We start from the raw sequence: 12,871 nt of genomic DNA on the forward strand, positions 1-12,871 counted from the left end.
ATGCATGTACGTGTACTACATGTGTGCAGTGCCTGTGGATGTCAGCAGAGGCTGCTGGATCCCCTGAAGCAGAAGTTGTAGGTGGGTGTGATGTGGATGCTGGGAACTGAACCCAGGTCCTCTGCAAAAGCAGCCAGGGCTCCTAACTTCTGAGCCATCTCAACAGTCCATTCTTTTCTGTATGCTTAATTCTTTCCTTATGAGGCTGGGCGATGGTGGCGCATGCCTTTAATCCCAGCGCTCGGGAGGCAGAGGCAGGCGGATCTCTGTGAGTTCGAGACCAGCCTGGTCTACAGAGCTAGTTCCAGGACAGGCTCCAAAGCCACAGAGAAACCCTGTCTCGAAACCCCCCCCCCAAAAAAATTCTTTCCTTATGGTTTTGTTTGCCCATTTGTTTTGTTTGTTTGTTGTTGTTGTTATTTTGTTGGCTTTTTTTCCCCCAAGATAGGGTTTCTCTGTGTAAAAGAGCCCTGGCTATCCTGGAACTTACTCTGTAGGCCAGGCTGGGCTCTAACTCAGAGATCACCTGCCTCTGCCTCCCAAGTGCTGGGATTAAAGGCATGCACCACCACACCCGGCTTTTCTTTTCTACTGACATCTTTCCTTCAATGTGTGTGTGTGTGTGTGTGTGTGTATGCGTGTGTGCATATGTGTTTCAGTGTGTCCCAGCATTTTGGAGGTAGAGGCAGAAGAATCAGGAATTCAAGACTAACCTGGGCAGCTCAAGACCAGTATGAGAAATAATTTAGGAGGCTGAGGTAGGCAGGAGGCAGGATGATTGTGGGAAGTTTCGGGCTATAATGTGAGCTCCTGTCTCAAAATAAGCGAGGGCTACACTGCAGCTCGTTACTGAAGTGCTGCCCAAAACACACCAAAGCTCTGGGTCAGCCAGGTTTTCAGATGGCCATAGTAGCACATGTCTACAATTCCAACGGAGGAGAGCCTGAGCTTGAGGCAACAGTGTACCAAAAGCAAAACAGAATGAGAACTCCAGACTTTCTCTTGGTCCATGTCTGCATTTAGTGTGTGACTTCTGCGTGACAAACTGTTGCTGGATTATTTCCTGGGTTCTCATTAATCCTGAATCACTTTTCCTTTTGCTTCCTCTAGTTCCCAGAGTTTGTTGTCACCAAGGCTGCCAGCGACCTCCTGGTCACAATCGGCTCTTGAACAGCTCTTCAGCCTTCAGCCCTTTGTCCCCAGTATGGCATTCGACCCCACTGACCTCTCTCTTTCCTTAAAATCTTCTCCCCTTTGACCTCAGAGGGTTCTTTTTCTCTTGACAGAGACAAGTGGCTTGATAAATATTTCTCAAATCTGTGAACAGCTTCGTCGACCTCACCTTAAGTGTGGGTGGTCTCTAGGGTCACATCCCTGGGCAGCTCCTCTGCGGTGCATTCTCCCCGGCCGAGACAATCCCCACCCGCTTGCTGCAATGACTGACTGAGAGCCTCTCACCGAGAACCCAGGGTCCAGCTCAGGTCTTCTGCTGTGCATGAGTTTCCCACTTAGACAAATACCTGCTGGCTGTTTCCATTTCAGCTCTAAGATGTACTCACCACTCAGTCTAAAAAAGGGATTAGCCAGGGGTGGTGGCACAGGCTTTTAACCCAGCATTCAGGAGGCAGAGGCAGGTGGATCTCTGTGGGTTCAAAACCAGCCTGGTCTACAGAGTGAAGGCCACATAGTGAGACTGTCTCTAACTAACTAAGTTAGAAAAAAAAAAAGGAAATTTGCTCTTCCTGTTCCTCATCATGGCACAGGATCAGGCTGAAAGGAGCTTCATAGTCACAAGCTTTGGCATCAGGAGAAATGAAAAGACCGCTCTTCACTGCGCAGCAGGGCCCGGGCAGAAGGAATCCTGGCAAAGCTATGAAGATAACTTCCCAGATGCTAGAGATGCCAGGTTTGGGGTCTAGGAATACAACGACCTGGGTATCAACTATCAACTACGATTCAAGCATTCAGATCCAGGGCCTGAACTACTTTTTTTTGTTTGTTTGGCTGGTTAGTTTTTGTTTCTTTTCTTTTCTTTTTTTTTTAAGACAGGGTTTTTCTGTATAGTCTTGGTTGTCCTGGAACTCACTCTGTAGACCAGGCTGGCCTTGAACCACAGAGATCCACCTGCCTCTGCCTCCTGAGTGCTGGGATTGAAGGTGTGTGTCACCAGGCCTGGACTTCTGTATGGTTCGGGGCAGGCCAGGACTACAATGGAGTCAGACTCAGAACCAGTGAAGAGGCCACGCGCTGGCTCTCACAGAAGAATAATGAGTTATGTCCTGGCGAGTAAATTCTACCCAGAAGGTCAATACATTCTTCTCAGAGAAATGTAATAAACAAAAACAGGAATTTTGGTTAAACAGCAACAAGCAGGGTCGCACTCTGTGATCCTGCCAGCCTGGAGCTCCTCGTGTCTGTCTATCACCGTGTGGCCACACCCACGATCTCCAGAGTTCACACTGCCATTGCGAGCAGCCACGCCCAGCGGGCAACGTGTCTTTTGTCTTCTTATCCCAAGCATTTAGTTATAATGTCTGGCAATCAATAAGTAAAGGAATAAGTAAAAGTATCAAAGATAGAAAGGGGCCAGGCAGGGTGGGGTAGATTACAAACCGTGTACCGGCTCCATCTTTGTCAGGCCGAATTCCTGCCTGACTGATGAAAGAGATCTTCACCATGCTGAACCTCAGCTGGATTAAGGACAAGCCAGTGATGGCTGTCATACTTAGTATGTGAAGCCCTGAGTTCAGACTCTTTTTTTTTTTTTTTTTCCGAGACAGGATTTCTCTGTAGCTTTGGAGCCTGTCCTGGAACTAGCTCTTGTAGACTAAGCTAGCCTCGAACTCAAAGAGATCCGCCTATCTCTGCCTCCTGAGTGGGATTAAAGGTGTGCACCACTACTGCCCGGCAAACTCAGTCTCTAGCCATGAGCTTAAAGTGAGCCTGAGCTACATACAACAAAACAAAAATCAAACGATGGACTCTGATTTGTGGCTCCTCTGGCAGCATATTTAATAAACTCTTTCACTTTAAAAATTCAATAACAAGCAAGGCAGAGGTGGCACATGCTTTTAATCCCAGCACTTGGGAGGCAAAGGCAGGCAGATCTCAGCAAGTTTGAGGCCAGCCTGGTCTACAGAGTAAATTCAAGGACAGCCAGCGCTACACAGTGAAACCCTGTCTTGAAAAACCAATAAATAAATAAAATATAAAACCCAAAAGATATCATTTAACTTTGTTTTCTTTTTGAGACAGGATCTCACTATGCAGCCCCACTGGGTCTTGAACTCTCCAAGTAGACTAGGCTGGCCTTAAACTCACAGAAATCGACCTGCCTCTGTCTCTGGAGGGCATGGATTAAAAGTATGTGCCCCCACACCAGGCTATCATTTAATCTTTTAAAACGTCTTTGTATGCATGTATGTGTGTGAATTTAGTTTTGGAGAAGGTTTCACTTCACAGCCCAGGCTGGTCCGCTCAGCAAGTTTCCTGCTCCAGTCTCCCAAGGGCTAGCCTTACTGTGAATATCGGGATCGAGAGGGCTCACAGACATAAATCAGACCACGTGCTTAGACTTTTGTTCTTGCTCTTTGAAGCAGGGGGCTGCCTGAAACACACTGTAGAGCCAAGACAGCTCTTCTTCCTTTCTCTATTGCCACAGCACTGGCAGTAGGGACCTGTGTCACCACACCTGTAGCCTAAAACCCCCAGGAACACAGTAAGGATCCCAAAGCCAGAAGATCTGTAATCAATACGGTCTGCTCCTCTTCTACACGGCTAAAATGCTAGCTTTCTTCTTTTCTTTCTCAAGATGCTTTCTCTGTGGTCCTGGAACGCACACTAGAGAGGAGGCTGCCCTTGAGCTCAGGATGCAGCTCAGCGGCAGGACATTTGCCTGGCGCACACAGGCCCTGGGCGAATTTCCCGGCAAGGTGAAAATAAAAGGGCGGGAGGGTGTGGGGCAGAGTGGCCGTACACACCAAAGCTCAGCACTCTGTCAGGGTCAGAAAGCTCTGTGAGTGCAGGGTCAGCCTGTCTACAAAGAAGCCATGCATGACGGTGCATGCCTTTAACCCCAGCATTCAGGAGTCACAGGCAAGTGGATCTCTGTGGGTTTGAGGCCAGACTGGTCTACAGAGTGAGTTCCAGGACAGCCAGTGAAAGCCTGTCTCAAAAAGCAAAAGCAAAAACAATAAAAGTCGGGGCTGGAGAGATGGCTCAGCGGTTAAGAGCACTGCCTGCTCTTCCAAAGGTCCTGAGTTCAATTCCCAGCAACCACATGGTGGCTCACAACCATCTGTAATGAGGTCTGGTGCCCTCTTCTGGCCTGCAGGCATACAAGCAGACAGAATACTGTATAAATAATAAAATAAAAAAAAAAACAATAAAAGTCAAACCTTCCCATAAGAACAATATCATGTAACTGTCACCTGCTACCATTTCTTCCTTACCATCGTCTTTGTGTGTGTGTATTCACCCCTGTACATGTGCATGCGTGTATATGTAGAGGTCAGAGGTCAACCTGGGGTGTCTTTTCTCAAGTGTCAGCACACCCTACCACCCCACTTTTTTTGATATAGGGTCTTACTATATAGTCCTGGTTGAACTTGAGACAGACCAGACTGGCCTTAAACTCAGAGGTCCACCTGCCTCTGCTGCCTAGTGCTGGGATCAAGAGTGTGTGCTACCACACCTAGATCACCCTTATTTTGTAAGACAGGGTCTCTCATTGTCCGGCAGCTAGCCATGTGAGCCAAGCTGTCTATTGTGGCCAGTGAGCCACAGCAATCCCCTGTCTCTGCCATCCCAGTGCCGCAAGATTAACGTGTACACCATCTGACCTTTTTCTTCTTTTCTTTTTTAAATTTGGGTTACGGGGATTGAACTTAGCTTACCTGGCCAGCAGCTTCCTAAGCAAGTTTCCTGACAGTCCCTTATCTCCTGCCCCAGGAGGGGTCTATGAGCAGGGTAAGGCACAGATGCCCTCATGTGTTCATGGTCTGGTCGTTAACAAAGTCACACATGACAATAGGGAGGTGTGGGGCACGGGAGGTGGCTCGGTGGGCAGAGTGCTTGCAGTACAGACATGGAGACCTGAATCTGAATTTGGATCCCTTGAACCCACCAAAAGCCACATGTCACGATGGTATGAGTGCTAGGGGAAGGAGGCTCAGGAGAATCCCAGGGGCTCAAAGGTGAACCCCAGCGCCCATAGAAGACGCCCACTGTCAGCTTCTGGCCTCACACTGACACACACGCTCCCATGGGGCAGTCTGTGCTGCTGGAGGACTACAGAACACAGGCTAAGCAGTCTGGAGGACGAGGACAGCCTGTGTGATACACACCTGTAACCCCAGAACTCACTCAGAAGGCAGAGGCATGAGGGCTGATACCTGGAGGATGAGTGGGAGGGTATGGGGGGCACCAGCTGGGAGTTGGGGAGAGTTCTCGGCAGAGGGGTCAGAAGTGTGAAGGCTGACACAGAGGAAGAGGTGGCCGCAGACCCCGCAGGGTACACTGGAGCAGGAAAACACCAACACGGCCACAGCAGTGCAGGAAAGGACAAGCTGGGGGCTGGAGAGCTGGCTCAGAGGTTAGGAGCACGACCTGCCCTTCCAGGGGCTCTGAGTTCAATTCCTAGCAACCTCATGTTGGCTCACAACCATCTGTACTGAGATCTGGTGCCTTCTGCTGTGTAGGCATACATGCAGACAGAACACTATCTATGTAATAAGTATATCTTAAAAACAAAACAAGTTTTAAAAAGACATAACACTCTATACATAATAAATAAATCTTTCAAAAAACACAAAAATAAATAAATTTTAAAAAGACATAGAAGATTAGTGTCTCTGTGTGTGCAAATACATGTCTAGGAGCATGCGCACACAGGACACTCTGTCAGAAGAGAGCACTGGGCCCCTGGAGCTGGAGGTATGGGTGGATTTCACTTTGCAGCCCTCGAGTTCACTCTCTAGACCAGGCTGGCCTCGAGCTCGGCGATCCCCCTGCCTCTGCCTCCTGAGTGCTGGGATTAAAGGTGTGAGTCACCACTGCCTGGCAAAGCAGTTTCTTTATGTAGCCTTGGCTGTCCTAGAACTACCTCTTGTAGACTAGGTTGCCCTCGAATTCACAGAGATTTCCCCCGGCCTTTGCTTCCCGAGTGTTGGGATTAAAGGCCTTGTCCACCATCGCCCGGCCCACTGCTAGACTCTTAATGGCAAATACTTTCGCCTCACTGGCGCCCTCGTTTCCTAGGCCCTCTAAGGGCTGCAAGGCGCTGTACTTGATCCACTAGTGTTTCAGTTCGATACTGACACCTGCTGGTCACATATGGCTCAGCAGCCTTGACCCTGGCACCTGCTTCCTGCCCGTACTGGAGGCCAGGCCAGGCTGTGCCAATCTCACCTGCCCGAGCCTGAAGACACTTGTGACAACGCTGTTCTTCCGCACCACTCGATGACCTTCAGCGCTTCCCTCACCGACCCCCACATGAAAAATCTGAAAATTCTCAGTACCACAAGAATATTAGGCAGCAAGAAAGAAGCAGCTGAGGCGGAGGGGGTGCAATCGGCCCCTCCCACCTCAGAGTCCGCGCTTCCTACAGAATTCCATTCCTTCTGACCTTTGTCTTATTTCTAGGTTGCTCTCGGGGACACGAGACTTCTTGGTGACAGCGATGATGAACCGGAGGTTGAGAGTAGGTGGGCGGGGCTTGGGGTGGGGCTAGACCAAAGGGCCTCTTAGGAGCTTCTCCATTCTGTTAGCTCTCAGGAACAACCGAGGCGAGACTGGCACCCAGCACCCAGCAGGTGAGAGGGTGGCTGTGAGAGAAGGGCAGGTTTTGGGGTGACAGTGCGGGATACTCCTACCCATTTACCCTGACCTTCCTTTCTGTATTGGGGAATCCTTGAGTCCCCACGAGAACCACTGCAGCGGATGGGACAAGGCATATCTGGAAGAGAGACCTGGCCTTGGATGAGGGCTGAGTGCAGGCTGAGGGAATGGAGGTGCACAGTGGGGCACGGCGGAGGTTTAGAGACGTAAAGTCTCTTTGGGCATGGAAGGACAGTGGCACAGAGGGAAAGCTTGGCTAGGCTCGAGGGTCACGGGGATGACGATGTAGAGGCTAGAAAGAGAAGGCCAGAGACAGAGAGACCTTGAGAGGCCGGGGACCTAACTGGAGATGGCAGTAGGGGCAATGGGGGGCCAGGAAGGCAGGAAGGCTCATGTGGAGCAGTCACCCCCACTGTGGAGGGCAGTCCTACCGAGCCCAGGGCAAGCCAGGAACAAATCAAGGCTACAGCTTCCCGGTGGAGTGGTTCAGCTGGAGGAGAAAGCCCCCTGGCTAGTCTCCCTCTGCCTCTTCAGACTCCCATTTTCATTTGGGGGAGAGGGTGAGGTTGCTCCTCATTGCGGTCACAGCCACATCCTGCAGAGCAGGGGAGGGGGAAGTAAGAAGCAAAACAAGCAGAAGCACAGTGGAGGACCATGGCCTCGCCTTAGGCACCAGCTCCACCACCGGGAGGGCCTCAGCTCCAACCCCACCGCTGCCGCCCAGCCTTCCTTAGTGGGCTGACACCTCATTGGTACCACTCTTTGACTGAAGGGGCTTTGGGGGGATTATTTAACTTGTAGCCTAATATTTTTTACAATTGTTTTATTTTAAATTATGTATATGAGTGTGGATGGGGAGGCCAAAGGTGTTGATTTCCCTGAGGCTGGAGTTATGGGCAATGGTGAGTCGCCTATGAGTGTGTGGGTCAAGCCACCTCTCCCGCTCCTCGAAGCTGGTTTCTCATTTACCAGGACAAGTAGCTTAAGTTCTCTTAGCCTTGCTGGGCGGTGGTGGCACATGCCTTTAATCCCAGCACTTGGGAGACAGAGGCAGGCCTGCTCTATAGAGAGAGTTCCAGGACAGGCTGGACTGACTATACAGAGAAACCCTGTCTCAAACAAACAAACAAACAACAAACAAGAAGTTCTCTTAGCCTGGAGACTGGAAACCGAGACAGTTCATATTAAGCACCTGCACACAGTAGGCCTCTGAAAATGCCAAGTGCTCCCCCACCCCCCACGAGACAGGATTTCTCTGTTTAACAGCTCTGGCTGTCCTGGAACTCACTCTGTAGATCAGCCTGGGCTTGAACTCACAGAGATCACCTGCCTCTGCCTCCCAGGTGCTGGGACTAAAAGTGCGCACCACCACCGCCTGGCACCAAGACTTCTTATTAGGATTCTAGAGACCTGTATAATCCCACTTCTTTTAAGGTTCTAGGGTACCCTACTGACATGGGCTTTTTTGATCTGAAGCCTGGAGACACGAGGGTAGTGCCTATGTTTCTTGATGCAGGATACACATTTAGCATCCGTAACTGGTATCTGTTCAAATTCCCTGCCAAATGGGCACTAGGCTCTCCATCGTGGCAGTAGTTTCCCGCTCTAAGAACCCAATTATCGGGCTGGAGAGATGGCTCAGAGGTTAAGAGCACTGACTGCTCTTCCAGGGGTCCTGAGTTCAATTCCCAGAAACCACATGGTGGCTCAGGGCCATCTACAATGAGATCTGGTGCCCTCTTCTGGGGTGTAGGTACGCAGGCAGAACACTGTACATAATACATAAATAAATCTTAAAAAGACAAAAAAAAAAAAAACAATTATGACCATACTCCTCCGGCCAAGGCTCTCCCTGCTCCTCTGTGCTGTTTTGGAGAGGCACAAGTCTGAGTTTACAGAAATAAAGGGAAAAGCAGAAGCAAGGCTTACAGGATGGAGGGGCCCCATGGGGAGAGGGAAGACAAAGCAGCCAAAACAAAGAAAATGGGGAAAAGCCATTTCTCTCTCTTTCTCTAAGGACGCCTGTGGCCTCTTCTAGGGACTGACCACATACCCACCCCGGTGCCATGGAGTCATTCAGCTCGAAGAGTCTGGCGCTACAAGCAGAGAAGAAGCTACTGAGTAAAATGGCTGGTCGGTCCGCAGCTCATCTCTTTATGGACGAGACCAGCAGCGAGGTGCTAGATGAGCTTTACCGCGTGTCCAAGGAGTACACGCACAGCCGGCCTAAGGCACAGCGGGTGCTCAAAGACCTCATCAAGGTGGCTGTCAAGGTGGCCGTGCTGCACCGCAGTGGCTGCTTTGGCCCTGGGGAGCTGGCTCTGGCTACACGCTTTCGCCAGAAGCTGCGGCAGGGCGCGATGACCGCGCTCAGCTTTGGTGAGGTGGACTTCACCTTCGAGGCTGCTGTGCTAGCGGGCCTGCTCAGAGAGTGCCGGGACATTCTGTTGGAGCTGGTGGAGCACCACCTCACCCCCAAGTCACATGACCGCATCAGGCACGTGTTTGATCACTACTCTGACCCTGACCTGCTGGCAGCCCTCTATGGGCCCGACTTCACTCAGCACCTGGGCAAGATCTGTGACGGGCTCCGGAAGCTGCTGGACGAGGGGAAGCTCTGACTGGACTCTGGCAAAATGACTGACCGGGCTTTCTAACCCTGCTCAAGCGCTTTTCAATCCCTGGCTTCATTCTCCCCCAAGGCTGTTGACGCCCAGGCTGCTCCCACCCCCAACTGCTGGCAGAGCACAGCAATGGGCCGACTGAGGTGGCTCTCCCATCCCGTGCCAGCAAAGGAAACAGCTGACTGAGGAAGATGAAGTGAAACTCGGGTCTGTTTCTCCCAGGAGGACTGCCCGAAACGGGATCCTCCTCTTCCACGAACCCAAGGAAGGGGGCACGGAAGGCCAGAAGCAGGAAGGCGGCGGTCAGAGGCCTCTAGATCTCCTCGAGCTGGAGGGAGCCCTTGGACACATACCAGAAGCTGGGTTCCAAAGTCTCTAGAAGGAGTCGGGGGAGGGGAGGCACAGGGGAAATAAAACCACTAAAACACGCGCAGGGGTCACTGTTTAATCTCCCCAGCTCCACACTCAGGCTGGACATAGCGGCGAGGACTCATCTCGCCGGTTCCCACTTGGGAACAGAAGCAGGCAGCCTCCAGTACTACTGAGCTGCTATGCCTATTCTTCAACTTCAGGAACAAAGACACACTGTACTGCAGATCGGGTCTACCGATTACAAAGAGATACGAGGTGAGGAACATAGGCAGGCTGGGGTGTGCTCTGCAACTGCCTCCTGCACCCCAAGGCATCCTCTTCCACCCCTTAGCCCAGCAGGAGAGGGAAGAAGGTGAAGGGGTGGACTGGGAGGCTGTCAGTACCCCGCCCCACTGCTTCCTCTCAGAGCCAAGAACTGTCAAGAGTTAGAGGGACTGCTCACTTAGGACCCGACCTTGGGCGCAGGTCCAGTCCACCAGTCTCTGGTGAGTGTCACTGACTCTCCTGGCCTCAGTAGCATGCTCACTAGGGAGGTGAGAGGCGGGAAGGGTAAGCCGCCCTCGGGAGGCGAGAGGCGGGAAGGGTAAGCCGCCCACTCCCGGCTCTGGCTTTCCCTCTCTTCAATGATACAGAAATCACATTATTTCAGTTAAGAGGAGGAGGGAGTTAGATATAGCAAATAAATATTACTTCAATATAGCACCAAATAAATTAGGTAACGTCATTTAAGATGGGGGTGGGGGTCCTCTGCTCCCTGCTCTGACCCGGAGTGGTGGGAGAGACAGTAAGGCTGTAAAGGAGCCTTTGAATCTAAAGCACAATGCTAGATTCAGCCCAAGAACTGGGAAGAGTTCTGTTCCCATTCCCAACTCTTGGCAAAAAGTGTCCCCAGCTGAGGAAATCTTGACAGAGCTGGGCAAGATGGCGGGAGAGGAATGAGGCAGGCTGGGAAGCTCTGCTTTTGAGCCTCACCTTAGACACCTCCCCGCTCAACTGTTCCTTCCCAGCCTGCTTCTCGCATCAGTCCGGGGACATCAGAGTTTGAAGATCTCATCCTCCTGATCCCGCAGTGTTTGGGTCTGGGAAGTCCGGGTCAGTGGTACCGTCAGAGTTTGAAGATCTCATCCTCCTGATCCCGCAGTGTTTGGGTCCGGGAGGTCCGGGTCAGTGGTACCGGACCGAGCACTGCTCGCTGCTGCGTCCTAGGGGAGCCGAGGTGGAGCCCTGTGCCCTCCTCAGGGACCCTGCAGGTGAGGAAAGAGCAAGAGTGAGGGAGAACCTGAGAATGGACCCAGTACAAGGTGTGGGGGGCTGCCTTCCTTTGCTTCATGAGATGGACAGAGTCTCAATGTCACAGGGAAAACCGCTTGTCCTCACACTGTGCACAGTTCTTACCTCAGGGAGAACTGTGAGAACACAGAGGCCATAGAACCTACTTTCCCACTGCCTCACCCCCTTCCAGTTGCCACTGGCTCTGCTCATGGCCTCGGAACCATATGGGGAAAAGGATATCCTCCGTTTCCAGGCCATTCTGTTATTAGTTTGTGGTTCGCTAAAAGAGAGGGGTTTGTGCAGGGCCTTCGAGGGGCCAGCTGGAGACTCACCCACTTTCCCCTTTCCTCAGCTTCTGGGCAGCAGCCTTCTTTGATAGGCTGATCTGTGAATCGAGCTTCTTAAGGAAATCAGAGGCAGAAAGGTCATGGATGGGTGTGGAGGTTTCCTGGTGTGGCGGGAGGGCTTCGCCATTGGCCCGGCCTGATCCGGACTCTTGATTCTTCCTCTTCCCTGAAAGTGAACCAGCACCATGTTTCCTGGGTCGTACCTCCTCCTCTCCATCATTTTCCTCCTCAGAATCCAAACCATTAAACAGGTCTCTGGGCTCTGTCAGGATGGGAATGTAGAGGGTTTTCTTCAGGAAGATGGAGTCGTTAGTATAAAGGCGGTTTGTGCGCTTAATCTGTTCCATCTTAAAAAACAAAACAAAACAAAAAACACCCAAAATGAATGACCGACAGTAAAATCCACCTCCCCCCCACCCCGAGACAAGGTTTCTCTGTAGCTTTTGGAGCCTGTGCTGGAACTAGCTCTTATAGACCAGACTGGCCTCAAACTCACAGAGATCCGCCTGCCTCTGAGTGCTGGGATTAAAGGCGTGCACCACCACTGCCCGGCTAAATTCACCAATCTCATATAGCATCTCAAACTTTTTGTCTTCTTTTTTACTATGTAGGCCAAGCTAACGTCAAACCAAGCCTGGCTCAGGATCTAGGACTCTTGTCGTTGGTATGGTGGTGGGGATATGTGCACTTCAGTGGAGCCCAAAGACTGCTGCACTGTTTCATGCCTGCACCCACTGGGCCATCCTTCCAAGCCACCAATGCAAACGTTTTAAGTCGTTGTACAAGTCTTTGACTCCATGACACACCAGCTCAAGCATAAAGGCTGATGCTAATCATGTTTTACCGTTTTCCTATTTTCTAGTCTTAGGACACCTTCACATTTTTAAAAAATTATTGCAGCAGAAAACAAAAAGAAAAACAACCTACAACCCTTTCATTTATTTAAGGCAGCAAACAGGAGTGGTGGCAAAAGCCTCCTACCCTAGCTCCCTAGGGGCAGCCAAGAAGAGTCTGAAGCTAGCTTGAGTTCCCAGGGACGTTGTCTCAAACGAAACAGAACAAGCTACTAGTATTTAAAGCTAATAACTAAATAATTAATAACAATAAATTAATTACTAATAATTAAAGCTGAGGGGCTGGAGAGATGGTTTTAATAGTTAAAAGCACTGGCTGCTCTTGCAGAGGGGGACCAATTCCCAGCACCCACACAGTGGTTTACAACCATCCATAACTCTAGTTCTTGGTGATCCAAAACCCTTTTCTGACTTCTGGGGGCACCAGGCACCCCCATGGCACACAGATATACATGCAAGAAAACACTAAAAATAAACTTAAAATAAAATAACAAAGCTGAGCTAGGTGTGGTAGGGTACCTTTCTTTTTCCTGTTTTTTTTTTTTTTTTTTTTTTTTTTTTTTTT

At 50.7% G+C, this 12,871-nt stretch overlaps 2 protein-coding genes across 5 annotated transcripts in view; one reads left to right on the forward strand and one right to left on the reverse strand.

Annotated features, from left to right (window-relative positions):
• The first annotated feature begins 6,714 nt into the window (after positions 1 to 6,714).
• On the forward strand, positions 6,715 to 9,890 carry Tnfaip8l2 (TNF alpha induced protein 8 like 2). Of its 4 annotated transcripts, none has more exons than XM_050124643.1 (2): positions 6,715 to 6,812; positions 8,876 to 9,890. In XM_050124643.1, exon 2 carries the CDS (start codon positions 8,904 to 8,906, stop codon positions 9,456 to 9,458), a length of 555 nt encoding a protein of 184 aa, XP_049980600.1. In that variant the 5' UTR covers positions 6,715 to 6,812; positions 8,876 to 8,903; the 3' UTR covers positions 9,459 to 9,890. The 4 variants fall into 4 exon arrangements, with proteins under 4 accessions (XP_049980600.1, XP_049980601.1, XP_049980602.1 ...); XM_050124644.1 differs by having other exon boundaries at positions 6,725 to 6,812; positions 8,855 to 9,890; XM_050124645.1 differs by lacking the exon at positions 6,715 to 6,812 and adding an exon at positions 7,474 to 7,589.
• Lysmd1 (LysM domain containing 1) overlaps positions 9,891 to 12,871 on the reverse strand; it is a 6,249-nt gene continuing 3,268 nt past the window's right edge. The window contains exons 3-4 of the mRNA XM_050124637.1: positions 11,438 to 11,799; positions 9,891 to 11,077 (exon numbers count right to left, since the gene is read on the reverse strand). Coding sequence (XP_049980594.1) covers positions 10,939 to 11,077; positions 11,438 to 11,799 — 501 coding nt within the window. The 3' untranslated portion in view covers positions 9,891 to 10,938. The remainder of the gene's footprint in view (positions 11,078 to 11,437; positions 11,800 to 12,871) is intronic.

This window comes from Alexandromys fortis, unplaced genomic scaffold, assembly GCF_014885135.2.
Source record: "Alexandromys fortis isolate MF-2015 unplaced genomic scaffold, M_Fortis_MF-2015_v1.1 scaffold_218, whole genome shotgun sequence".
In the NCBI taxonomy this organism is placed as follows: domain Eukaryota; kingdom Metazoa; phylum Chordata; class Mammalia; order Rodentia; family Cricetidae; genus Alexandromys; species Alexandromys fortis.

What these genes read in the sequence shown, in the direction of transcription:
- Tnfaip8l2 (XM_050124643.1), top strand. Translation starts at nt 8,904, where the DNA reads ATGGAGTCATTCAGCTCGAAGAGTCTGGCGCTACAAGCAGAGAAGAAG.